This window comes from Cnephaeus nilssonii (assembly GCF_951640355.1).
Source record: "Cnephaeus nilssonii genome assembly, chromosome: 7".
Classification (NCBI taxonomy): Eukaryota; Metazoa; Chordata; class Mammalia; order Chiroptera; family Vespertilionidae; genus Cnephaeus; species Cnephaeus nilssonii.
In genome coordinates, this window is record NC_137078.1 from 75,708,380 (window position 1) to 75,736,148 (window position 27,769).

The window sequence follows — 27,769 nt, forward strand, 5'->3', positions numbered from 1 at the left end:
CGGATTTCTCATCATCTATAGGCTAAAGTCCACTTTCCTTAGCTTAGTATACATAGCCTTTTGTGATTTGCCCCATTCTAACTATGTCTTGCTATCAGTGCCTCATACTTTCATTTCTAGGGAAATCAAGTGGCTTATTAGTTCCTTTAACACACCACACAAGAGAGTTATCAATAAATTCTTGTTAAATGAATGAGTGAAACACATTACGTAGCTAGAGTGGCTAGTCAACCTTCTTTGCTCAGGATGTTCCTTCTTCACACCTGCCACTCCAGCGTAATTATTAATAGTGCTTCTTTTCACTGTCAAGCTTGTCTCAGACCAATGAACAACATGGTCACGCTAAATTATAGCAGTCATCAAATTGTTTTCTAACTCTAGTCTTTTCTACCAGATGGTGAGCTCTTTGGGGGCAGAAATTTTATTTGTTCATTTTACTTTTTTAAAATATACTTTTTAAAAAATTGATTTCAGAGAGGAAGGGAGAGGCAGAGAGAGAGAGAGAGAGAGAGAGAGAGAGAGAGAGAGAGAAAGCATCAATGATGAGAGAGAATCATTGATCATTGATTGGCCACCTCCTGCTTGTCCCCCACTGGGGATCGAGCCTGAAGCCCAGGCGTGTGCCCTGAATCAAACTGTGACCTTCTGGTTTACAGGTTGACGCTTAATCACTGAGCATGCCGGTTGGGCTGTTCATTTTACTTTTATATCCTCATTTATTTATTCAACTAAGATCGACACTGTTAGATGTTGAGGTATAATGATGAATAAAGCAAACGTGGTTCTTGCCCTCATGAAGTTTACAATCCAGCAGGAAAGAATAATCTAGTGAGAGGAGTAGTGCTTCAACCAAGAAAAGCTACTGTATGAATGAGTGACTAAACATGGTAAAAGACTTAGAGGTTTCTGAACAGACAACCCTGATCCAATGAATTACAGAGACAGAAATGACAAAAACCTCTAGGTTGGTCAAATTAACCATTTACTTACAAGAGTTGGTAACTAAAATTTTAAAATACAAACAACACATGTAAACATAACCATACATAATAATTAGATGCTACCTAATGTTAAACGTAAGAAAAGAGGACCATGAAATAATAGCAAGAATAAGAGTTCAAGGGCTCTGTGTTTTCAGACCGACAATTTGTAATCCCATGTGGTTCTTTTCAGGGTGGATTATCAGTATATACTACCCTCCCCACTCCCCACCCCTGTTTTTTTTCTAGATGAGAAATCTGTAATTACAGAAACTGAACCACAGAAGAAGGGAATGATTTTTTAAAACCAGGATTAGATTTTGGTTGGGCTTTGCTTTCAGAGCTAGAACTACCTGCTATTCTAGACTTTTTAATCAGGTTCCCATGGGCAAATTACAAAACCCTTTCAACCTCAGTTTCCTCTTCTATATATAAAATAGTGATAATATTATCTCCAGAATTAATCTGAAGATTAAATGAGATTATGTAAGGGCATTTAGTCCTGAAACCCAGCTCTTAGGAGGCACTGGGGGGATGTTAGTTCTCCATCCATTTCCCCTATTTGTCTTCTGTATGTGGTGAATTAAATGATGACATAAAATGATTTGAAAAGAACGAACTATAAATATAAACACTAATAAAAATGTTAATGCTCTAACCTGAGTGCTCAACTAGGTCCTCTCTATCCCTTCTAAAAGTATTAGTTGTATTTATATTCATTTATTACCTTATTACTATAGGCAAAGACCCAGAGAAGCATTCAGGAAGTAAGATTTTTCGGGGGGGGGGGCGGGAAAGGCATAGTTTATGAGGGAGCCAGGATTTGAGGGTCATTTAGCTGCAGTGGGTGTCAGTCTTAAAGATTAACCCATCTACTCTTGGTCACATTTGGATCAAGAAAGCAAGAAGATCAAGATACCATTCATTTACTGTAGATCTTTATTGGGGTGGGGGTTGGGGATAGTAGGGGCTGTGAACAAAAGCAAGAGCTCTCTTCAGTTTACAGTCTCTCTCCACTCCGAGACTTTGGACCTCTTTGGTGAGGGCCAGCAGGTTTGTTCTCCAGGAGTGCCCTGGGTCTGGACTCCATTTCCCAGAGTCCCTTAGTGCCCTAATGTATTCAGTGCTCAGAGTGCCTGTATGTGTGTGAGTGTGAGAGAATGTGTGCGTGCGCCCGTGAGTGTGTGTGTGTCTCCGAGTCCCTGGGAGAGTGGAGGCTCATTCACTGATTAGAGCCAGCGCTGAGAGGCAGCACTGCTCCTTCTCTCACACCAACCGAGTCTCTTAATCTGTACATGCAATCCCAGGCAGCTCGCGAACACACACCCGGGGCCAGCCGCCTGCTGCTGCTGCCGCTGCCGCCGCCGCCGCCGCCGCCGCCTCCGCCGGCCCTGCGCACCCGGGACTTTTCATGCACCACACTCACCGCCTCCTTCCCTCCGTGCCCTGAAAAGTGCGACCATTCTCTCAAGGAATTTACACGGCAAGTATGGAGAAACAGAAAGGGGTGTGTGGGTGTGTGTGCACACCCCAGAGGGGTGGGTGCGAGGGCCGCCGGGCTGCTCAGGAACCTGCCTAACTTTCCGGGTCCGTTTCCTAGGGATTCGGGCGGCTCCCCCCACAGGGGCAGGGGCTGGGACCTGGACTGGTGCGTCTTAGGTCTTCGCCACGGAGCCTCCCAGCATCTGCGCCCTGCGCGCTCCGTGCGCTGCCTCGCTCAAACTTTCCGTCTTGAGTTTTCCTTAATGTGTTTTATTTGGGGGGCGCGAGGGGGAGGGACCAGACGCGGGAACTGGACAAGTAGGGAGGGTGAGGGGACAGCTAGGGAGGGGAGCAGGACTTTTTTCTCTCCATCTTTTAATAAGCTCCATCCCCACTTTGTTTGGGTCCGTCTCGAGAATGCCCTCTCACCGGGCTCTCCGGTCTATCCCGCGGTGATTTCCGGCGGGGCCGGGACCGGGTGGTACTCGGTGGGGAGCCTGAAGCCGCGGGATGGGGAAGGGGCGATGCGAATGAGGAAGGACCCCGACCGCCCCCGCACCACGCGCTACTGGCCCGGTGGGGTACCCGAGGAGAAACGGGGAGCCTCGGGCCTCCGGGTGCTGGGCTTGCTTTCCTAGCGGGGGCGTGGAGGGCGGAGGGTGGGATGGGGAGCCGCCGCGGGCTGGAAGGAGGCAGGTGCTGGCACAGAGGTGGACCCTTCGAACGCCACCGGTAAACTCCCCGCTCCGCTCGGCTGGACCCGCCTGGCCGGAGAGCAGCCCGACCCGTAGGGGGTCTCCCGGGATTTTCGGGGCTGGGACTCCTCTCCCGGCGATTCTGCGGAGCGGGGTGGGAGGGCCACCGCGGAGACAGCGGCGCGTTGCTCTTTTTGTCGTTTTATTTTTAGCAGAGATTTACCTGCCTCAAACTGAGTAACAATTTCTCTTCCTCCGACTTGAGAACAAAACTTTTCAGCGAACACGTTGGTCGCTGCGGTACTGCAGCCATCCGCGCCCCGCTCGTCAGCCTGGCCGAGCGACCTTCTCCGCCCGGAGCCGCCCGCCACCGCGCTCCCCAGCCTCCAGCCACCCCCCTCCCCGACCCGGGCTTTTCAGGGCTCGGCCTGAGCGGTTCGCCTTTGTGCATTGTAAGGGAAAGCCTTTTCTTCCAGGGCGCACAAACTTGGGCGGGGAGCTTCCGTGTGGCCCCCCGGGCGAGGCCGCCCACGGCGTGAGGCCGTCCGTCCGAGGGGAAGCCCGCTCTGCCCTCCGCTCCCAGAGCTCGAGGCCCGAGTGGACCCCGGCCGGCGAGGGCGCGCAGGAGCCCCGAAGTGGTGGGGGCTCGGGCTGCTGGGAGGCCGAGAAAGAGCCCTCGCTTCCCGTTGAGAGCGCGGGGCTTTCTCGGGCCCCGGCCGCGGCTCGCGGCTCCAGGGGAGCACCAGGGCCCAGGCCCGGAGCTGGACGCGCGTCGAACCGGGAGGAGGCTTGGGGCGGGGGCGCTGGGTGTGGGGCTTTGCCCTGCCTGGCCCGACCGGCCCGGGTCTCTGGCCTGGGTCGCCTCCCTGCCCCGGCAGCCGCGGAGAGGGAAGACTCGGGCGCTCTCCGCCCTCGATGCCCACCGGCCACACCTCGCCTCTCGCCTCGGTTCCGGACTGGTCTTGAGAGGGGCCGAGGAGTAAGAAGGGAGAATAAAGGAAAACAAGGACGGGCGGGGAGGAAGCGGCAGGCCAGAATGGAGGGAGCGGGCCGGCCCGGGTGTCCGGCCTCCCTCTGCCTGCCTCGGGGGTTCTTCCTGCGAATGGAAAATGAGCCGAGGGGGGGAAAGGCAGAAAGAGCGTCGAGGAAAAGCGAAGCGGCCGTCTTCCCTTCCCTTCCCTCCCGGCCCGCGGGCACCCTGCAAAAGTGGCTGAGTTCGCAGGCTGCGCTCCGGGGCGAGGGAGGGAAGGCCGGGGGCAGGGCGGCGCCGCGCCTCTAGTGACCGACGGGGCCGCGGCCGGGCGCCGAGCGAGCGGGGAATCACACCTGTTCAGCGAGAGGCAGCTGGGCCGCCGCGGCGCGAAAGGCAGAGCCCTCCCTCCCGCACGCCAGGCCCGCAGTCCCGGAGCGGGAGGGCCCGGCTTCCCCGCGCGGGCCCGCTTTTCGGGAGACCCGTTTCCAGGAGCCTGCGGCTGCCCGGCGAAGCGGAGGCGCGCCGCGACGGGACCCGGGTGACCCGCGGGGCGGGGCTGGGCTGGGGCACAAGGTGCTTGGACTGTGATCGCCGGCAGCTTCCTCCGAGCCTCTGCCCCGGGAGCCCTGTCCGGCCGCGGCCCCGGGCCCCTCGCGCTTATCCGTTCTTCGCCGGCCGGCGCCCTCGTTCCCCAAAGTTACAAGCAGATTGTTTCGGGAGGAGCTTGTGGGGACCCAAAGTATTCTTTGTGCAAAGAAAGGCAACCGAGAGCTGGTAGGAGAGGTCTGGCCAAGGAGTGGCGGCCTGGGCTCTGCGTTGGCCCGAAGTTGATGCAGGTTTCGCCTTCACCTCTTCTTCCTCCGTTTTTCCTAAATGAGTTGCTTTTTCCCGGTTCAGACTCTTACTGGCTGAATTCTGCACAGCTCGCTGAGCCCGCAGCCCCGCAGCCCCGCGCTCTAGACAGGCAGACGGGCTGGGCTGTCTCGGATTCGCACTCGTTAGCCAAGTCAGATCTGGGTCGGGGTCCAAATCTGGGACCGACACCTGGCCACGTCTGACTCGCAGGCTTTGGCCCCAGCTCTGGAACCGTGCTAGCCTTCTGCTTCCTTGCATGTGGTGGTAAAATTTCTGTTAGAGCGGTGTTTCCAGATACCCCGTGGGCATTTGGTGTGCGGGAATTCTCTTCCAGGGAAGAAGTCTGTGAACTTAAAAAAAAATTCTTTTCTGAGTTCTTCACCACCCCCCACTACCCTGGCCCCATTTCCCATTGTTCTTTGCTTTTTAAGTTGCCTGTTAATTTTTTTAAAAGTTTATTTATGCAAAGGAAAAATATCGTTTAATTTGTTCTATTATTTTCATTCCTGGCTTTTGGAACCGGTTCAGAGACCACAGAAATGTCACCTGTTGTAGTAAGCAGAGGAGTGTTGTGTGTGCATTGTCATTGCCAGCAGAATCGTGGTGTGGTGGGCATTCAGAGCTCGGCTCCGGAGCGGCTCTGCAGTTTTCTTTGTGGCAGTCATTTGCAAGTGGGTTTGGCTCCGGGCGGCAGCAGCAGCAGCAGCAGCTGCGTGGCTTCCCTACACCCCCAACCAGCTCCGGTCAAGAAGCCCAGATCCTGGACAGGGGTGGGCAGAGGCTGGGGTGGGAAACTGCCCACTCGGAGACGTTGTCTCTGGCTTTCGGTTTTTCTGTGCGAGAGTGACTAGCTCGCTCAGGAGAGCGGGGAGCCCTGCGCATCAGCCCAGACAGACATTTTCACGTTCTGAACGCCCGCTTCTTCGTTTCGTTTGTCTTGGTTCTGGCATGTTGAACCACGCAATTAGTGATCTCACTAATTATTCAGTTAGTTGGCGTTTTGTAATCACTTTAAACCGGGGTCGGGTGTGTGATTTAACAAACAAACGAACTCCCCACACTCATACAGACCTGAACCAAACCCATCACGTCAAGGATTTGAAATTCTTAAAACTCAATATTTGTTGGTCCCTCCGTCCATCCTCACTGCCTGCCAGACAATTCATTTAGCTTCGTGGATTGATCCCTCCTCCTTGTTTAGTTAATTCAACAAAGACTTTTTGCAATCTGTTTGGAGTTTGTCTGATGCCGTGGAAAAGTAGCTGATGATTTATTTGGTTGCTTTTCGATTTCTGTCTTCAGCCCTTCTTTCTCCTCCTTTCAGCAGGGATGTCAGCTGTTATTACTTCCTATTGATCCCTTTGCAAAGTGAGAAGTGAACTAAAATTAATGTCAATTCCACTGCTCGGATCAATAGCTGGAGTTATTTTAATCTGGATTTGCACGAAGTGCTAAATTAAAAAAAATCAGCATAGAGGCAGAAAAGTAACAGTTACTTACTTTCCCTTTGCCCGGTTCTTTACAGTCACCCAAATGCTCCATCAAGCTGATTATCTTACAATCCATATTTTTTTAATTAAGAGGGTCAGTTAGTTTTCTTATTTTGGGTTCTGTGTTTAAACCCATGACATTTTGACATTGGGAGTGTATTAACTATAGATTTTCATAATGACTGTGGTCTGCTGAAGGCTCATCTGTACAAGTTGCTAATGTGAGGAGGGGGTAAGAAAAAAAAAGGAAAAGAAAAACACTCCCCCTCCCCCCCCCCACAGAGACCAGCACCCACACAGTGGAGTAAAGGAGATGTGGCCTGAACAAATATTGTTGATTTATTTTCAGCATAATGAAGTTTCAAATGAATAACCAGGTTTGAGTGATTCACCGTGTTCTGTTGGAGTGTCCGGTGCTGTCGCCAGATTACTAATTTATGAAACTCATTTAACATAATGAGGTGATCTAGGAAGTAAAAATAGAAAGCAAATCCTCTGGGTGATTGGCTATTTTGGGGGAGAAACATTCACCCCCTCACCCCCAGTGTATTAAGTTTGCCCTTTTCTCCAGCTTGCCTCATATAATATTGCTTGTTGATGGACAAGTAGTTATATCTGTTATGAAAAGCTGGTTAGAACCCTTGGAACAGCCCTAGACCCACTTTCAGAGCATCCATGTTGCATGGCTATTAGTCGGACTTGAAAACAGCCAAGAACAGGATTCCCAGACTTGTCAGGCTAACTGGCTGTCCTTGGCAGATCATTCCCTGCACTGCTGTAACTTGACAGGAAAGTTATTTAAAATTTGGAAGAGAGAAAAATCCGTTAATGTGAGATACATAATCTGGTAATTTAGCAATGATGTCTATAAGGAAAGATGCCAAATGAGGAAGCAGTCTGATGGTGTGCACTCATCTTCCCAATTAATAACAGTCATTGACATGTCTACTACAGGATGGGAGAAGGAAATACTCTCTTTGCACTGCATTAAGCCAGGAGGATTCATCTACAGTTTAACTGAGGTGTCTCTATTTGAGGGAGTACCAACGATAGATACTCCATTATCTAGGTGGGGTTTTTTTTAAGGGAGGGGGTAAATTTTATTTGAGACATGACTCAATTTAAAGGTTATAACTTGTAGCAGGTGATTATTTTTGGTTACACTTTGAGTTTCACTTAAGTTTCTATTTCGTGTATATATTTGAATAAGTCCTACTATTCATCTTCTGTTACCCAGACTTTTGATATATAATCCTTCTCCCACTTCCCACTAAAGATAAATTTTGAAATGGAATCAGTGGTTGTGAAAATGTCCAACCTAAATTTAAAAGAGAAATTGAAAGAAGTCTCCTCGAACTCCAATTTGTTCCAGAGGCCTTCATTGGACATCAACTCTGACTAGGCCAACTAGCAGAGCAAAATAAGTCAGAAATTTTGTTAACATTTTCCTTTAAATGTTAATGGCGAATCCAAAGCAGTTTACAGACCTACTGAAGAGTGAGTGCATTAGTAACTAAAATTACCGATCCGTTCTTTGCTGCCCCTGGAAGACAGACGCTGCTGGAGAGCATATGCCAAAGGCACCCATTATGTTTTTAAATATTGTCAGAGACGCCAGGCATTTTATTGATGAAGGTTTTGTTCCTTCTCAGAATAGAGAAAGCCTGTGTGATCAGAGAGGGGTGTGCAGCAACAATAATGTTGCTGTTACTGGTTCACACAGCACTTCTTTCTAGAAACAGTCTTAGATGATACATGAAGATACGTGTTTATGCATGTGCCAATGTGTGTGATTTATCCACACGTACAATTTGTACCACCTAACATGTACAGATGTTCATGGTCTGGATGTGCTTGATTTAGGGATTTTTCATTATCAGGGCGTTGTTAGGGGAGATGAAGAGAGGACTCATCCATGGGGGGCGGGGAGGGTCATAGAGGTGGATCCTGGTCTCTGTTTGAACACCAGGCCTGCCATGAGTGGGGTATGCAGGTGGAAGCCCTTTAAAATATAGACCCCACCTAATCTACTGGGTGACTTGGTCTTCCAAAGCTCATTTGCTCGGGGAATAGTGTATGTGGAGGTTTTATGATTTTTTTTCCTTTGCTGGGCTCAGGCGCATTTCACCCGGAACGTGTAGGGACCAAAGTCAGCTACGCGTACATCACAGTAAGTTGTCTATTGATTTTCCTGAATGAAAATGGTCTGATGCTGCTGCCCACCGACTCCTAAAGCCTGCGGTGTCTCTTGCCCGAGCATCTATAAGCCAGAAGGATGGTGTTTCAATCACTTGGGGTTTCCTCTTTTTTTCCTCCCCCTAACCTTTCTCCCCCCTCTTTTTTTCTCTTTGCTGTTTCTGCAGGTCTTAGAAGGGGATGATTCCCCAGTAACATTCCCTGCCCTGATCCAAGGTGCCCCTCAGCCTCCCTCCCAGGGAAGACTGCTTCTTGTGTGACGCGGGCCATAGAAAGAAACTCCAATGGACTTACACCGGGCAGCCTTCAAGATGGAGAACTCATCCTACCTCCCCAACCCGCTGGCATCCCCAGCGCTGATGGTCCTGGCGTCCACGGCTGAGGCCAGCCGCGATGCTTCCATCCCTTGTCAGCAGCCACGACCCTTTGGTGTACCTGTCTCAGTAGACAAGGACGTGCATATTCCATTCACCAACGGTTCCTACACCTTTGCCTCGATGTACCATCGGCAGGGTGGGGTGCCGGGCACTTTTGCCAATCGAGATTTCCCCCCTTCTTTACTACATCTCCACCCCCAGTTTGCTCCCCCAAATCTAGATTGCACTCCAATCAGTATGCTGAATCACAGTGGTGTTGGGGCTTTCCGCCCCTTTGCTTCCACTGAGGACAGGGAGAGTTATCAGTCAGCCTTTACGCCGGCCAAGAGACTGAAGAACTGCCATGACACAGAGTCTCCCCACTTGCGCTTCTCAGATGCAGATGGCAAGGAATATGACTTTGGGACACAGCTGCCATCTAGTTCCCCCGGTTCACTTAAGGTTGATGACACTGGGAAGAAGCTTTTTGCTGTCTCCGGCCTCATTTCGGATCGAGAAGCCTCGTCTAGCCCAGAGGACCGGAATGACAGATGTAAGTACTTTGGTGTGAGCCTTCCCTACCCCCAGTAAGCCCTGCCTTACAGTAGTGTTCAACAGGTCGTGGCCTTTTTCCTGTTCCTAGTAGTGGGAAGGGCCAGTTCCTTCCCATTCCATAGCTTTGGAGTACTAACCTTTACTTGTCTCTGTCAGTAAGCATTGAGAGTTCTGTAGGAAATGTTTTCCTGAAGGTAGCCAGAGGCAAGTTGACCTCCACAATACCTTTCTCTCCAGGGCATGATTAGCTTATTCCCTGGGGACTCTGGAGTGAAGAGGGGTGCCTTATAGGTACCAGAGTGAATGTCATTTCATTGGAAAGTGTAGGTCGCAAGGGAATTGGGGGGGGGGGGGGGCTGAAGAAACTCATCCATCCCTCCTCTCTTTGCTGTCCTCATTATGTTTCTCTGATCTCAGTATTATATTTTAGCTTTTCCATTGTATCACATCCAGTGGACTCCACGTGATTTTATTGTCACAACTCTCAGCCCTTGTCCATATCAGGCTATTTTTCAGAGCAGGACAGAGGTGTCGTCAATCACCATAAAACATTTCAAACAGCTGTATTTTCCTTGCAATCGCAAGGCTAGAAAGCTGACTTCTCTTGGGATTTAACAGGTTTGCTGGATGCTTATTATGGGGCCCACTTTTAGGATTAGACATGGTTGACCCATGTGACTGCTCCATATTTGATGTTCACAATTATTATTAATTTCTGCTTAAGGAACAGCTTTCTCACGTTCTCCAAGTGCCTTTTTGGGCTCTGGCTACACTCACTAATAGTTGGAACTACACCTTGATTTGGAACTTGTAGACTACGGCTGCTGAACCCTGCAATCTTCTCATCTAATATAATAGAATATAATCAGAAAATAATTGTGTTTTAAAGCTTTTGGGCTGTGGGTAGACAGAGCAGTTCTCTTCAAGTCTGGTGAAAATTTATGAACTGAGGGTGTTTTTCCCACCCAACCCTTTGTTCTAAGCTTTGCTTCATTTTGTTTTCTTTAGAAAACTACATCTGAGGTTTGCTTTCCCCGCTTCTCTATTTCTTGTGCTCCCGTCCTCTCTATAACTACCAGCACGAATACCATTTTTTTTTCTCTTCTCTTTATGATGCCGAGGAGAGTAATAGAGACATTGCAGCTCTCTCCCCTGTCGGCACTGCTTCCTCAGGCTGTCTCCTTGAATTAGGCACTGTGTTAACTTTCCTGCGCTAAAAGGCATCTGCCTAAACCCAGCGTACCTTTTCAATAAAAGTCATCATAAAATCAACCTGCCTTGTAAATCCATCGCTCTTTGGTTTTGAAATATGTTGCAAGTGTGTCTTTTATGTCAGCCTCTGTGAGCCCAAGACCTCCCCACTAAAGGGAGAAGGCTGCTGTGTGACAGCACAACTGCCCGTGTGCTCTCTCACTTTTGCTTTAGTTCCTCTTGCACCTTCTCCCTTTCTGTGCAGCTGATGTGTGTGTTATGATCCTGCTTTTTGGGTATACCTGCTGAACATAGGTTGGCTTTGTGTTGGTCTGTTTAATTTTATTTCAGTTTAGTTTTCATTTGTCAATGTGCAGGTGCTCAAGGCTAGCTGTAATCTGACCTCTGGCTAAAACTGCCCTGGATTAGGGTGTGACAGATTCTGCCCCTATTTTTTTCTGCAAATACAAGTTGAAAATGAAACCCTCTTCAAAAATAATGTGCCACAAAGTAACATCTGCAGATCGAGATTCTTTTCTTCTCTCCTAACATATCCAGCTTGTCTCCATCTATCTTTTTAGCCCAAACCGGTATCAGACCCCCAGAGCCAGGAGGAAGCTTGTTAGTCAAGTCAGAACTCATAGATGTGGATATCCATTCCCCTCCGAGTGTCAAAGCCATAACTCTTCTGTTTGCCTGGTTTGCATTGTGTGGTGGTGCCATCCCCCATGGAGATGGATCCCTCACACAGGAATACGCCTGGGTGGAGAAAAATTAAATGAGTCTGTCTCCCAAAGTGAAATGGAATTCTGACCTTGAAATTAATGAGATTCTGATCAGAAGGGTGGGGAAACTTCTTTATTTCAAACTGTACTGTTACATAAATTGGAGCCCATTCTCCCTCTATTTGTTTAAAATATTCTTCCTTTAGAGAGTAGTTTGTGTTCTTTTTTTTTCTCCTACACAAATATTCAACCTATGGGTGTGCATGTGAGTGTGGGATGTTTGTATACCCACATTAGTGTCTAGAGTTGCATTTGGGACTAATCCTTAGCAAAAAACAAAGGTGCCAAGTGAAGAGGGACTGCCAGTGATAACCCTGGATCTGTGCTCCTCTTTCTTCCCTTTCCTTGGACAGCGTGGCCGCCGTCACAGGGTGGTACTGCGTAGCATCTGTGCTTTTGATTTTGAGTGTTTGGAAGGCAGGAGAAACAGTTTTCTGCTGGGAAGGGTTGAAGAGGCCCCGTGACAAAGTCTGTAGCAGCTTTCTTGGCTCTTGTCATATGTTGATGTGTGTCAGAATATTTATGGTCTGTTTCATGTAAATACATATTTAAGGGCCGTTAGAAGGCCTGATTATTCCCACTAGATGCCTTCCAGGTCCTCCCTACAGAACCGTTTTGAAATAAGTAATATTTCTCAGATAATCGAGTGACAGTATACAAGACTGCTTCCAAAGGGAGAGCTTGAGGGGCAGATGGGGCAGGGAGGGGGATGGGAAGGCAAGAGGAGAGAGAATAGAAAGTGTTTAAAAGAGTAAAGTAATAGGTTAAGTGCCTTTTGCCCAGACTGCCAATATAATAAAATAGAAACCATATATATTTTAGTTTTTATTCTTAAAATTTAGAGTTAATTTCTGATATGGTTGACTCATTTTTTAGTTCTCTTCATATAAACAATTTTTTTCATAAAGTGTAAAAAATGTTTTATTAAATACAAGTAAAACTCCTAAATAAGCATTTAGCAGGGGTGGTGGTGGTGGTGGTGGTGGTGGTGGTGGTGGTACTGGGTTGTGTGTGTCCCTTACATAGAGAAGTTTTATGACTGAGTTTTAGGTCAATGAAAAATCAGTTTTACAATGGAAACACTGACAGTTTTTACTGTTGCAGCCGCCCCCTGCTCACACACTATATCCATATGCAGATATGTCCACGTGTGAGAGCATTTGAGAGAGGGGCCTGCAGACATGGTGTAATGTACACATGTTCTTTCCTTCAATCTGAGTGCTGGTAGGCAGGATTTCTTTTGTGATTAAATATCCATTTTTTTTGTAGGAAAAAAATGTAGCTATTTGGGTAAAGTATTGTGTCTCCTAGTACATGATTCCTGTTTGCTTGCCTGTTCATCTACCTGGCATCACAGGTGATTCCCAAGGTAGGTGTTGGGCTCTATGGAAAAAAAAGAAGCCTTTACTCTACAGGACTGACTTATTTGCCCTGGAAAAAGGGAGAAGTATTTTGTGAGAAGCCGGTTCGTGGAGGATGCATAATTCCCCAGGAAGGGGACTGAGGTAACTCCTGTTTATTGTCACTCCCTGAACCAGTCTCCCAGGGCTCCTAGTCCAGGGAAATGATGCTAAAATTTATGGACCAATTACAAATAGTCCACGTGTGTCTTACATATGAAGTGTCTACAGATATGTTTCCCAGGGCTTTTAAAATAAACATTTCCTCATTAAGGAAACTTTACAACAAAGGGAAGATACGTATTGTCTGCTGCCTTGTGCTAGAATCTATATATTTATTACCCCCTTAGTACTCTGGGCTCTTATCACGTTCATTTCCTTATTTCCTTTGGACCACCCCTGTGCCTAGATTTCTGTCTGAGTGACACAGTCTTTGGCCAGCCTGACAGTCTACCCACTCAGCCCCTATTGGACTTGGCTTGTGTGCATGCTTATTTGAGGGCTGAGAGGGACCAGAACTGTCCGTGTGGAGCGATGACTGGCCCTGCCTTCTGGCTCACCTCAGGGATGGGCACTGACCGCATGTGACCCTCTTACCTTGGCCTTTCCTACGGTTAGGCAGAGTCACAGGTAGGTAGGAAACTGGTAGCTCACAGCAACTGCAGAATGTTCTACTTTTGTTCTCAGATACTAAAAGCCCTGAGTAGAAAATGGTATTTTGTACTTTGAAATGTGCCTTATAAAGGCATGTGCCATTTAAGACTCTGTGTTCTAAGACCCAAATAGCTGAGGGTACATAGGCCCCAAGCAGCCCAGACTGAGGAGGGTCAGCTACATCATAGGGGTGTTGTTAGGGGGGGTACTCCCCAAGGGTGGGTCTGGGACGGGGTTGGACAGGGACCCTAATTTGGGCTTTTAGGAGAATTGTTCTTGCTGGAAAGAATGTTTGGGGGCAGTTCTCAGGTCACCAGGCTGAACTCCTGGATGGTAGCTGGAGCAGATGACCACTGTGAAAGGGTCAGCAAATCACCAGAGCGAGATGGGTCAGATGGTTTCCCCTCTGCTGACTGCGCAGACCTCGCCTGATTGTTGCTCAGCTGCTCCCCGGGTTCTCCCGGAGTCCCTTTAAGAACTCCTGTGATGTGTGTGGTTGGTTGTTCACTCCCAACACAGTCATGGAGACTCCTTTTCATGCTGCTGGGTTTAATTGTCTTGTTGGGATAAAGAAATGTTTGCACAGCTAAAGTGGGGCCGGGCTGGACGGGAGCGGTCCCTGATGGCTGCAGAGCAGCTGGCCTGGCTTGGCTCGGCGCGCTGCTTGCCCGCCCGCCCGCCCGCCCGCCCGCGGCTGGGCTCGCTCCCGCTCCGGCTCTCGCTCTCCGGGTCCTCGCTGCACGCCGCGCCGCTCTGGTCGGCGGCTGCCTCCTCGCACGGCCAGAATGCCTAATCACCATGGTGAGAAAACGGACACCGCAGCCGCCCTCCCTCCTCGCCTGCGCCCTCCCTCCCGTCAATTGTCATGCAGAAGTGATCCAGGCTGCCTTTTCCTCGCGGGCGGCCGCCGGCCGGCCCCTCGCGCTCCCGGCCAAAGGGTGGCTGGTAATTGATCGTTTGGGGGAGGGGGCGCGGAGAGACGCGACGCCGGGCCAGGGGAGTAAGGACACTGAGTGGGCCCCCTTGGCTCACTGGAAGAGGACCCCCCAGCCTCCGCCACTGAGATGGCTTTCAAGTGGTTGCAGACACGGTGACTTCGCTGTCCCGCGGCCGGACTTGGAGGCTGCGGGAGAAGTCCCGGCGCTGCCCCAGGCGGGCCCCGCGCCGCCGCCGCCGCCCGCGGTCCCGGCCCGAGGGCGGGCCTTGTCCCCCACCCCAGTCCCGCCCCGCCCTCCACGTCCCTCGCCCCCGGGTCGCACTCCGAACCGAGCTCCCGGTTGGTTTCCTGCACTCTGAGCCACAAAGACAGTGGGGACGGGAGGAGGGTGACCCTGGAGGGGGCACGCCCACGCGGATGTCGGGGTGACGAGGCACCGGCGGGAGGTGCAGGTGGGCGGGTGGTGTAGTGAGGAGGCGAGGGGGTGACCACTGTGCAGGGAGGGGACCTGGGGGCGAGGCGTGGGGGTGCAGGAGGGGGAGGAGGAGTTGGGGAGGGCCCGGGGCGCGCTGAAGAGGGAGGATGGACGTGCACTCGCGCATCTGGAGCAAGCTGTTCCCTCGGCGCCGCAGATTCCAAGTGTTTTCCCCGTCTTGCAGTTCACATCTGTAAAGCGTTCCGGGAACGTTCCCCAAGTCCGGGGCTTCGTGAATCCGGAGGATGGCTGGTGTTCGGGGCGAGGCGAGTCGCGGTCGCCTGTGGCCGTCAGAGGCTCGCAGCCAGCACAGCGGGGCTCGTTCAAGTCTGGGCAATTTCTGGAACTCTTCCCACGGGAAGTTTTCCGGGGCTGTCTTCCGGCCAGCGGCCCCAGGTTGATTATTTGGTGGCCTTTTTTTGTTTGAAAACAAAAAACACACATTGTATCCAAATAACAAAAGTTGCTCTCCCTCCCCACCCCCTTTCCTCATTAGGCAAGGAAAAGGAAACTGAAAAATAGAATTATATTTTATATTGGTTTTTCTTACTTTTAACCCTTATTAGGTACTCCCACCTGGTTAATAAATATTAGCACACATTGAAATGCATTCTTTGTAAATGCTCAGGATTTGGAGTGACAATACATTTAATAGTTATATTTTTACAATGTTTTTTCATATTTTTATATTTTAACTATTATTAACCACATCTGTTGGAATGAACGTTTTACAAATGTGTGGGATTTAGAGTGATGATACTTTTTTTTGTAAAATCCACATGATTTTAACACCAAAATAACAATAATTTTTGGATTTTAATATGCTCTTCCAACAGTTTAACAGCATTTCTCTGTGCTATTTTACCCTCTTAAAGAGAGATGAACTACAGACTTAAGAATAACTTATTGCTATATATCAGCTAAACTGCCTTGAAAAAATTTTTAATACCATTTACATTGTGACATTTGTAGTTGAATAGAGTGGCTCAAAGTGTATGCTACAGGGTGGGAATTTGTGAATATCTCTATCTTTGGGGCAAGGGGGAGAATTTTCTACAAAAGAACTTTCACCTACTTTTTCTCTTATGCCTTTTTGAGGGAAAGATCCTGAGTTGAGACTATGGGGTTAGGCCTGGAGAAATGATAGGCTGTAGTATGAATCAGTAAACCTGGTAGATGCTAAGTAAACAGCAATAATTTATTCCCTCCCAGCCTTACCCAGTAGATCAGATATTTCTATTATCTTAATCACATTTTAGTTTTAGTATTACATTTTTTTTTTTGCATTTGTGCCAATCACATTGAAGGTTTCAGTAAGTGTTAGTTTAGTATTGAATAAATTGGTGGTGATGACTATAATCTAATTTTTACTTTAAGTTTTTATCAATTTGTCACTCTTCAGCATTGTACTGAATAGTATCTATAAGACTGCTCTCCCAAAGGTATAGAGGTTTATGGAAAGAAAGGAAGAATTTATTTATGCCTTGAGGTTGATAATGACAAAGGTAGGTAGAGAGATTTTTAAGACATAAGTGAAATTTTCTGTCTCAAATATAGACTTCTTTTGTTAATTATGTTGGCTACTAAAACAATCATAACTTTAAAAATAATCTAAAACTTGCTTTTCTTTCCTAACACTCTAGAAACCTAAAGTTGGAGTATTTTCCCTTCCCAAATGTTTTCCCACAGCAATTACATTCCCTTTCTTGGAGTCCACAAATACGGATCTGCTTTTGGTGTATATTTTAGGGGGGGGGGGGGGGAGTTCCTACCTACATCCTGGTTGAAGCTAGAAATATACAAGTGATATGAGGGCTTTGTAGACACATATAACCATTTGGCAATTCGGACATTTGACCGTCCATGTTCTCAGTAGAATGTGTTCTCATTGAAGACGACCTGGAGGAAATGGAAGTTAGGTTTTTAGGGGAGTCCATTCTGTTTAGCAGACACAAGCTTTAGGGAAGTCTAGAGCTGTGTGTGTGGAGAAGGAACTTTTTGGTACAGTCTCATGAGAAATCAAGCCCAGTAAGCCTGAGTGTGACTCACCAGACGAGGGTTGTCTTTTTCCACTGAAATTCATTTGCAGGCTGAGATGTATGGCTTTGCATCTATCTTAGAACAGCGGACAGTCAGGAAGACGTAGGGAGGGGGAAAGGGCCAGCCCTGGAGAGACCTTTGCTTTATCTTCAGGTGTATGATTCCCATTTAGGTGCCAGCTAATCCTATACTGCTCTCATTTGACCTTCCTTTTGGGGGTTTGACTTAAACCAAGTCAAGAGTGATCTAGCATACTAAATACCTGTTAAAAGAATAAACGCTGTATTTTCCCCCTTTGAGCCACAACTTGAAGGTGTTTCAGATCAAAGGTGGGGAGGCAATATAACATAATTATGAGTTCAGCCTCTGGAATAAAATCCTGACCCTTTAGCTTACTTTCTCTGTGACCCTGGGCAGATTACCTAACCTCTCTGGGCCTCAGTATTCTCACCTGTAAAGTGGGAATTATACAACCTTAAAGGGTTGTTGTGAAGGACTGAATGAGATTACACAGATAATGCTTAGAGCAGTTACTCACACATACTAATACATAATGACTATTATTATTTTAAAGACAGTCTGGTGGTATAATCTTCATTGTTAAAAGCACTGATATGGCCCAACACAGGGTCATTAACAACTAGCATGTATGTAGGATCCTTTCGCACGTGTGCCTTATGGCAAAGAGGGAGGGAGAAAGGCTCAGAACCCTTTTCTGTGATAACCAGCTGCTTTTCCTCCCTTCATTGTTATCCATCCACCAGGATTAGCCCTGGTGTCCCTCTGACCTGCTTCTCTCTTCATTTTATTTAGAAGGAAGGACTTATAGGGATTTATTTATTTAGAAGGACTTGACTAAGGTTAGATGTCTAGGCAGTGACTAAAGTTAGATATCTAGGCAGTGACTCAGGTTAGAAAATCTGAATCTCATCATATTTCCTTATTATGAATTTTGTATTATCAGATATTATTTGAAATAAATGGACCATTCGAATTTGTGTGTGATAGAGATTTGGACGACATATAATCAGATTTGCTATAATGGTATTTGACTAGTGTTAGAATTCAAAGTCCCAGAGTTTCAAGTATGTCCTTAGATTTTAAGTTATACAGGCACTTTTACCCTCTTGCCTATGTGAGAGAAATCTGTGAACCTTCCCCCATCTGTGTGTGTCACAGTCCCACAGCATGATGGATTGTCTCTGCTTGGGGGAGGCTTAGGATGGGGCTGGAAGGGGCCTTGTAGGTCAGGAGAGAAATACAGCAGCAGGACTGAGCTGGGGTGGGGGGGTGGGGAGGGATTAGCAGGGGAAGGGGAGGGCAGGGTTGGGCGGGGATGGGCCTCTTCCATAGTGTCTGTGTGCATTCTCTTAGGAGTAAAAGAGGGCTGTCCATTACCCTGAGCGCACAAATAAACTCAGTGTTTTTTCTCTTTGTGGAGAGAGAGCCCTGTGGGGCTTAGGAATACTAAAAAATGACTCTGCATGTCAGTGGGAGAGGATAGGAGTGAGAAAGACTGCCCCTATGCCCGAGGACCTTAGATTTGAGCCTGTTATTTAAATATAGTAGCTCATGTTTGAAAAGTCTTCTGTTCACATGTTTGTGTAGCTGAAATAGCCATTGGAAGCCAGTTGTTCGATACCTCAGTCCCTATCAGTTCCTTTATGCCTTCCTGTAAAAGAAGAGGTTCAGGTCGGTGCTGGGGACAACGTGTCTCTAGATCATAGAGCACCCGTTTTTCCTCTCTCCCTATCCCCAGTCCTTGCCACATATAGACACAAAGGTGTATGGGAGGTAGGAAGGGAAATGCTATTTTCACGTTTAGTTTTTAAAGAAGAGGGGAACGTCTGGGATGTAGGCCCAAATGCCAAAACCATAGTTCTGAAAGAATTCTAGAAAAGGAAAGAGTTGGGTCTAAAAGATAGAGGTAAGGCAGCAGCACATGCTAGGGTAAGTAATCAGCAGGATTGCAGTTAGGGCCTAGGCTTCGGCTTCCTTCCTGAGCAGTAAAATTTTTTTTAAAAATCCTTAGAACAACAAAAGTCTGGACGCATGGGCTTCCTTCCTGACAGGCCAACCTGGTGGGGCTTCATTCAGACTGAGCAGCAGTCAAGGCTGATTTATGGTAGGAGATCCCAGACAGACGGGTGGGCTTAACCCTTTCCTAACCACAGAGATATCTCACTGCAAATGCTGTCCGCTTCTCCCAACCTCCCATCACGATGTCTGTAGCTTTTTGTCATTTGTTCTTTATTGAAGGAGAGTACCTGCTGCTGAAGCACCTAATGCCTCTTCATGCGTCGATGAGAAGTTGAGTGACTTGTAAGAGATCTTACCAGCAAGTCTGTGACAGAGCTGGCATTGTGCCTTATGGCTGGTATAACTCTCGGGCTCTTATTGGCATTATATTGACTTTGGAGCATTGCGTCCATCTTTGATCATAGGAAGTGCCCCCTGGAGTCTGTGTTGGGTGGTCCTGTGAGCCTCAGTTCTACCTCTATATAATACTGGTATTACAGAAGGCATATCTTAGGTGTTTATTGGTGGCATTGTGGATAAAATTGTGGCCTAGTACATGAGGCATGATTAAGTTTCCATACTCTCTTGGTAGAGAGTATGATGCAGTCATTAATACATTTAGCCATTTATCCAGTATTTACTGTCTACCTGCATTGTTTTAGACATCATGTTAGGTGCTGGGGATATGATGATAAGCAAGACAGATTATAGTCCCCTGCCTTACTGGAGTTTAATATTTAGTAAGCAACTGCAGGATATTGTGAAAGGTGCTAAAATAGGGGAAGTATAAAATGCCCTGGGGTTAAGAGCAGGAGCACCTAGTCTTGTCTAGGAGTCAGGGATAGCTTTGAGTTGATATCTGAAAATCAAGAAGGAGTTGCTTACTCAAAGAGGGCTAGGTGTGGCCGTTCGCTTTTCTGGACAAAGTATGGCATCTAAGAATGGAAGAAAGAACTGCAGAGCTTCCAAGAATTGCTCACACGATAAAGAATAGAATTTCTCTCCACCAAGACCTGAGGCCTGACCTCAGATCTCTATAGTACTTCATCCTATATCCAGGCATTCTTGAGAAAGTCCATTTGATGCTTATGTGTTTAGAGGCCCAGTATCATATAGGGTCTTACTTTTAAAGTAACTTTCTTTCTTTTTGCTGCAAAAAGCTTTACTGTTTCCATTTGGTTCAATGCATGGGAGAGGGCTTCAGGTGGTTAAAAGAATGGCTAGTAGTTTTGGGGGGAGACTCAGGCAAAAGCCAGACACCAGGGGAATGCAGAGGGGCCCCTCAAAGGCTTCTGAGCTCCAAAGGCTCCTAGTCATGCTTGAGGGTGAGCCTTTCGAAGAGATACTTGCCCAGCTCAGCCTGGGGCCAGCCTGCGGAGGTTAGTCAGGTGTTGCCCATCTTCTTGATGAGTTTCACCTCCTCTCCCTGGAAGTGGTTCTCCAGGAAGCCACAGAGCTGAGGGTCTGTGCGGGTAGAATCCAGGATGTGTAGCTCCAAACGGGCCTGGTTCAAGTTCTCCCAAGGCCAGGGCGGCTTCCATGGCATCCTGACTTTTGCCCCATTCATCTTGGGAAGGCTTCAGCATGTCCTGGAAGAGAATGCTGCCACCGCGCTGGTTTTGCATCTTTAAGATATACTCGGAGCCCTCTCGCTTCTTCTCCACCAACTCCCTGAAGAAGTGGCCCATGCCCTCCAGAGCCACATCGTCGCAATCAAAACAGAAGCCCAGGGACAGGTAGGTGTAGGAGGCCCGCGGATGCAGGTTGGCCAGGCGGTTGACCGCAGCCTCCACCTGGGTGGAATTGTTCTGATGAATTTGGGAGCTCGTGGTTGTTGGGCAATAGGGAGTTAAGGTAGAAAAAAACCTGTGTTGGCTGATCGCAGAGGTGGTTCCGAAGTTAGTGACTGGAAAAGACGGTGGAGGGTGGTTGGAGGCTGAAAGAAGGAGCATCCCTGGGTCCGTTCCATCCAAACACTGTTGAAGCAAGAGACAGATCCAGGACCGCCGAGGGCCCTGTAAAGTAACTTTCTATTCCATGCTTCTATGTCTGGATCTATTTTGTTCATCAGTTTATTTTGTTCATTAGATTCCACCTATGAGTGAGATTATGTGATACTTGTCTTTCTCTGACAGGCTTACTTCACTTAGCATCATACTCTCCACGTCCCTCCATGCTGTCTTAAAGAGCACAAGATCCTTCTTTTTTACAGTATTCCATGATATAAATGTACCACAGCACTTTTATCCACTCAGCTACTGCTGGGCACTTGGGCTATTTCCAGATCATAGCTATCGTAAATAGCACTGCTATGAACATAGGGGTGCATATATTCTTTCATAGAACAGACTGACGAATCTTAGAGGGAAGGGGGGAAGGAGAATGAGAAGAAATTAACCAAAGAACTTATATGCATATATGCATAACTGAGGGGGGGGGGTCAATGGAGGAAAAAGGGGACCTCTGTAATACTTTCAACAATAAAGATAAATTTTTTTTTAAATAAGGTAACTTTCTAAAGATAAATCACTATGAAATACTTTCTGACGACATAGGATATCTTATGAGCACCCAGAACCATGCTTGGTGTGGAGAGGACACACAGGAAATGTTTGTTGGCCTGAAGGAAAGTCATTACCCTGTGGATGTTTAGTGAGGTAGATCAAGGGCCCTCATCTCGCACAGAGACCTGATAGGTCTCAGGACCTCGAGTCCTCCCTTAGCCGTTAAACTAAGCCACATAGCACCAGGGATTCTTGGCACGATTTCTTGGCACAGTTTCCGATGGGAGGTGCATTGCTCAGGCTTGGCTTTCATGAGGGAGGGTAGTGCCAATCTAGTGCCAAGACGATTGAAGAAGGAAAAAAAGAGACACACACTGTTGTTCCAGCCCGGGAGACGTAGGCATAGTGAAAACAGTTCCTTCCAGCCACTGCCTCCGTACTCTGCCATTCCTCTTGTGGTTTTCCTTCCCCTGGCCTCCTTATCGTCGTCATCTCTCTACATCCACAGCATTTCCTGAGCTCCTGTGTGTAGAGAGCCGTGCTCAGTGCTGTTGCAGGGGCATCAGAGAAGTAGGAGATGAGACTTCCTCTTCTTGAGGGCCTTATGGTTAAGGTGAGTAGTTAAGATATATATATATATGAAAAAGAAATGATAATATATTTAAAAAACAACAACAGACAATCAGGGCTCTAGGATTTCAGAAGAAGGAGTAATCCCCCAAGGCTGGGATTCTTAGAATGTGATCTAAGGACCATCTGCTTCCGGATCACTTGTGGTAGTGGTGGAGGAGGGTTAGGGTGGAGAATGCTATTTATAATTCAGATTCTCAGGGCCCACACCAGATCTCAGGGAAAGTGGCCTGGGAAACTGTAGGTTTAGTAAGCAGGGGATTCTTATGCTCCTTAAAGTTTATGAATTACTCACCTTGGGTGGGGTGAGACTTTCAAAGACAAACTTCCAGAGAGGAGTATGGCCTTGGAGGAAGGGGAGGTACGACTAGACAATCTGAGAGGAACAGTCTGAGATTCCACCGAGGAGCCCAGGAATGATCGAATAAAGACACGTCTGCTCATGACAGTGCCTTCTTCTCCAGCCCCCCTTCCGCGGGTGGATCTGTCCAGCTGCCTCTAGTTCCCCCCTTCGCCTCTGCTCCTCCTCGGGTTCCTTCCATTTCCTCCCTGATTGCTGATCAGCTGGTTGTATATGCTCAGACAGCCCCTTTCTTGGTGCAGAATTGTAATTATGAGACAGGCCAGGGAGGGGTTCACAGTGCTTAGCCAGATGTGAGGGAGGCCAGTCATGCTTTGGTGCTCCTTGGGGCTCCAGCCAGCTTGTCTTCTCACTGCTGTTATACTGCCCAGAAGGGGCTGGGAGAGGGTTTTTGCCAGCTTATTCTCTCCTCTTCCCCAGCCCTTAAGCTTTCTTCTTATGCTAAAATGCTCATTTGTAAAGAAATAAGGGTTGGAGGATTAGAGGAATCTCTCAGTGGCAGAGTTACTCACCAACACCTGCAGATTGTCAATCTAATTGAAACTTTAACCCTTCTGGGGGCAGCTGCCAGAGGGTAGAAGTGAACCTGGTGCTAAGTTCAGGTGGCTTCAGACACCTGTACGCTAGTGGATGTTCTCGTCAATCTTGGTAGTGGACTTGGGGATGGTGTCCTTTTCCCAACACACTTTCCCCCTTTTAAACACTCAGGACGTTGTCTTGCATGAATTGCTGAATTGTCCCTCCTCCATGGGCCCATGTCTGTTTCCTTGTACATACGATAATCTAGTGTTTCTCCTCATGTAGCACCAATAGTGAACCCAAACCACTGTTTCCTTGGCTGAGCTACGCTGGCTCTCCCACTTCCACATAGTCTGAAGGACCACCCAGGGCTGGGCACCTCCTGGCATCTTTACAAGTGGGAAGTGATGACTAGAAATAGAGGCATTGAGAACAGTTCAGTGATAGGACAAGAGCACAGAGTCAGGAGCTCTGGCGTGTCATGTACTAGCTGTGTAACTTTGGGTAAGTTGCTTTGTTCCTCTGAGTCCCAGCAACTCATGTCTAAAATGGGAGCTGGCGAATAAGCCTTGCTCTACTTACAGGGCCATTGAATCAGAAAAGGTAACACAGATGTGTTTTGTCATGTAAAAGTGACCATATAAATGCCCCCACCCCTCTGCACACACACACACACCACACAAAAACTTCTGTTCCTTCCAAGAACTTCTGTCTAAACAGTAGAATGGTCTTAGGAGACTAAAGTAGTTTATGAAATACCTGAGTATTCAACCTAGAGGGAGCCCTCTTACATGCTGTTTCATCCTTGAAGTGGGCTCCAGAAGAGTCTGCATTCCCCGACACTAGCTGTAGGGTTACTCTCCTCCGAAGTCTGGGATGAAAGTTTTTTGTAGACTTCTTTTGTGAATGTAGATTGGCAGGCCACTTCCTATGCAGATCTGTGGCGTCGCAGCTGAAATGTTATAGGACCAGATTACCACTGAAAGTAATTTAGCCTCTGCCTTTCTTCTCAGCAAGGTTCAGGGCACCTTTATTTTTTCGTTTCCAGGGCCAGTGAATCTATTCCTACTTGGTGTACGGAAATGTTTTGGCTCAGAGGTGTAATGCCTCAGCCTAAAGAAAGATAGGCAGAATCCAAATGAAGAGGGCTTTCTGCCCCAGACCTTTCTTAGGCTGCGACAATAGCCATGCTCACAGGCCAGTATGACAAGATGAAGAGGGCCGGGTCAGATTTGGAAAGATTTGGAAGGGCTTGCCCTCAGGAGAGAGCTTTAGAAGTCAGAGCTGAGCCAGGAGGACTGGAAAGAGCAAGCGTTTGAAGAAGGCTTTGCTTGTGCGGTAAACTTCACTGTGTGATTATTTAATAGACCATTAACAAGCAGATTCATTAACAAGATCTTAATTAACAAGTTCCAGGGTTATTCCTCCACCTTCCCAGGGGAACTGTTCTCCTCCTATTTAGTCCCAGAGACTTCCTATCCTTAAACTAACCATACCAGACGCATTTAAATTCAGTCTTTTTATTGCAAGTGAAATGACTGCAGGCAAAGGCAGGAACATAGCACTACTTCTAATAAGAACAGCTAACACCTTCCGAGCACGTTCTATGTGTCAGGCACTATTCTCAGTGCTTTACAGGTAATTATTTATTTAATCCTCATGAAGTCCCTATGAAATAGGTATCGTTATTATCTCCATTTTACAGATGAGGAAACCGAGGCACTGAATGTTTAAGCAATGTGCCCATTGCCACAAAAGCAAGAAATAGCAGAGATGTGATTCAGACCCAGGCAATCTGGCTGCAGAGTCAAGGGGAAGGAGGAAAACCCCAGGAGAGGGAGGCCTATGGGGCAGATGCTCAAGGTAATAAGACTAATACTTGTATCTGCTCATTGTGTACCAGGCACTGTTCTCAGCACTTCACATATGTGTGTAGGTTGTGTCCATCCTTGAAGAAATTGTGAGAGCCTCATGTAGTGCAGCAGCCCTTAGGCATCACCTGTTATGGCCCACTCACGAGCCTTCCTCACCTACACTGAGTGCCTTGAGGTGGGACTGTATCTTATTCATCTCTATTCCCAGTTCCTAATGGATTGCCTACAACTTACTAGTTATGATCTCAACAAGTTTGTCAAACACAGCCCTTGATGGGAGGGGGAAGATGGTTTAGCATCTGCTATCTCCTAATGCTCCATGTGGCACCGTGCCTGTCGGAGAGTCAGCACTTTACGATGTTGAGCTAAGAAGAGCTAAGTCTGTGAGACACACCTCAGTTTCCTCAGGATCAGCTGGGACTAGCACTAGTACCAATCTCTTAGGGTTATAAGGGTTAAATGAGTTAATATGAAATACAAGTGAAGTCCTAAGAACAGTGCCTGGCACAAAGGGAGCCTTTAATAAATGTTAGCAGTCATCACTATTATTAGGGCTTAGGCACAGATTTGAAGTCTCCTGAACCAGGATCTGACCCCCTGCCTCTACCCTGGGTTACATTACTGGGACAGCTCTGGGGAGCCCTGGTCTCTGATGGGGTTTGTGTAGTGTGTGACAGGTCTTCCTATAGCCCCTTACTCCCCCCACCCGCCCCCCCAAATTTTACCAATTGATGTTAAGAAGATGGTACCTACAATGTTGTCTGTTCTTGGCTTCAGTTAAATGGGGGCTAGAGCAAAAAATGACTAGAGCTCACCTGATGATCCCCCTTTTTAACTACCCTAAAAGAAATAGGGTGGAAATAACCAGAATCCTACACTGACCTCTTAACAGGTTAAGGACAGTGAGCCATCAGGACTTTATTTTAGCCTGAAGGGCTTGCTTTGTCCTGTTCTTTGCCTTGGCCTTGCCAGCTACTGAGATAGCAAGCCTGTGGGCCATTTACTTTGCCAACTTTATTAGGGCGAGGATAAGGAAGTAGCAGAATGTTTAGAATCGTTGGGACATTTGAGCGGGGAGGAACTATTGCAGGTTGCTTTATTTTGCATGTTTTCTAATCCTACAAAGATGGCTGCCACAAGATGGCTGGCAGGGGAGGGCAGTTGGGGGCAACCGGGCCTGCGGGGGAGGGCAGTTAGGGGTGACCAGGCCAGCAGGGGAGGGCAGTTGGGGGTGACCAGGCCAGCAGGGGAGGGCAGTTAAGGGACAACCAGACTGGCAGGGGAGGGCAGTTGGGGGCAATAGGGCCAGCAGGGGAGCAGTTAGGCGTCAATCAGGCTGGCAGGGGAGTGGTTAGGGGGTGATCAGGCAGGCAGGCAGGCAAGCGGTTGGGAGCCAGCAGTCCCGGATTGTGAGAGGCCCTGTGGGATCGGGCCTAAACCGGCAGTCAGACAGCCCCTGAGGGGTTCCAGATTGGAGAGGGTGCAGGCTGGGCTGAGGGACACCCCCCAGCCCCCAGTGTACGAATTTCATGCACCGGGCCTCTAGTTACTTACATAAAGAGTGTGTTTTCCCTTTATCCTAAGGGGGAAAAATTTACTTTTTCCTATCCAGATTCTTGTACATTCTACAAATACCCTTCTTTTCCATCTCAACTTGAAGACCTACTAGAGCAGCTGTTCTCACAGCTGGCTACTTTTACTCCCACTCCAGTATCCACCCCCTGCTGAATCATCTTTAGTTAAAGATAGATGCTCATAAACCCCCAAACTGGCCTCCCTCTTTCCAATTTAGCATCCTTGTGTTTTTTCTAAGTAGCTTGGCCATAATATCACTTTCTTTAGCAGCATTCTAACTTCTAAGAAGCTTAATAGGCAAGGAGATTGTGGGGTCTTTGACTTTCTCTGAGCCTCGGCCCTAAGTGGTTTATTCTATTAAGCTGATTCTTGGTGGTGGATAGAGCTTTGCTGGATAAGAAGTTGGGGGCAGGGGTGGGGGCGTTGCATGAAGAGGAATAGGATACTTTCACTCCCTCTGCCACTCTGCCCCACCCTCCAACCCATTCCTGCCCTATGATTCTGTTTTTAGAGCTCTGGAATGAAGGGAGTGGTGATGGAGCTAAAGTAAAGAACTTTCCTTAGAGGACTTAAGAAGTTGGCTTTTTCCTAAACTGTGATTTTCCTCCTCACCTCTACTTTTCCTCCCCATTCCTTGCTGCTTTTCAATCAGCCATTTTTGGATTTTTCTTTTTTTTTTTTTCTTCCACCCCTCCTTGATTCAAAGGTAAGAAATCCAGGTGTGGAATGTAAAATATAAAATAACTAATTCAGTTCTAACACAGGAAATAAAACAGATCTCAGTAATGCAGATTTTTCCTCATTCTCCCCCCCCCCCCCCCCCACTCAGTTACACCAAGCTGAATTGATTTTTTTCTGATATTTTGACCCAGATTAAAGATTTTCAGGTTTCCCTATTAACATTCCTTCTTGGCTCAGGAGGGCCAGAGGTTGGGAGAGCAGGGGAAGAGTATTGTTTTTGAATCAGTTGAGCCGCAGAGAAACTGTAAGGGAGATTTGCGAGGAGGAAAGATGAGGTGGTTGAAGAAGTGAGGGAAAGGAATCAAGAGTATAATGTAGGAAAAAAGTATAGGACAGTCTTCACAGAGGAGGCAGGAAGAAAACCAAAAGGGACTAGAAAGCTTAGGAAGAAAAGAGCCCTTGTTGGGTGGCTCAGATGGTTGGAGCGTCGTCCTGTCCACCAAAAAGTTGCGGATTCCATTCATATATTTAAGTTGTAGGTT

General features: G+C 47.7%; 1 protein-coding gene and 1 pseudogene across 2 annotated transcripts in view; one reads left to right on the forward strand and one right to left on the reverse strand.

Moving 5' to 3' along the window:
• Positions 1-8,940: 8,940 nt before the first annotated feature.
• RNF220 (ring finger protein 220) overlaps positions 8,941-27,769 on the forward strand; it is a 225,541-nt gene continuing 206,712 nt past the window's right edge. Inside the window, exon 1 of the mRNA XM_079776485.1 lies at positions 8,941-9,580. Within this exon, the coding sequence (XP_079632611.1) occupies positions 8,956-9,580 (625 nt within the window). The 5' untranslated portion in view covers positions 8,941-8,955. The remainder of the gene's footprint in view (positions 9,581-27,769) is intronic.
• Positions 20,393-27,769, reverse strand: part of LOC307102702 (ferritin light chain-like) — a 130,840-nt pseudogene continuing 123,463 nt past the window's right edge. The window contains exon 2 of the transcript in view: positions 20,393-20,907. The product of the transcript in view is annotated as a ferritin light chain-like (transcript). The remainder of the gene's footprint in view (positions 20,908-27,769) is intronic.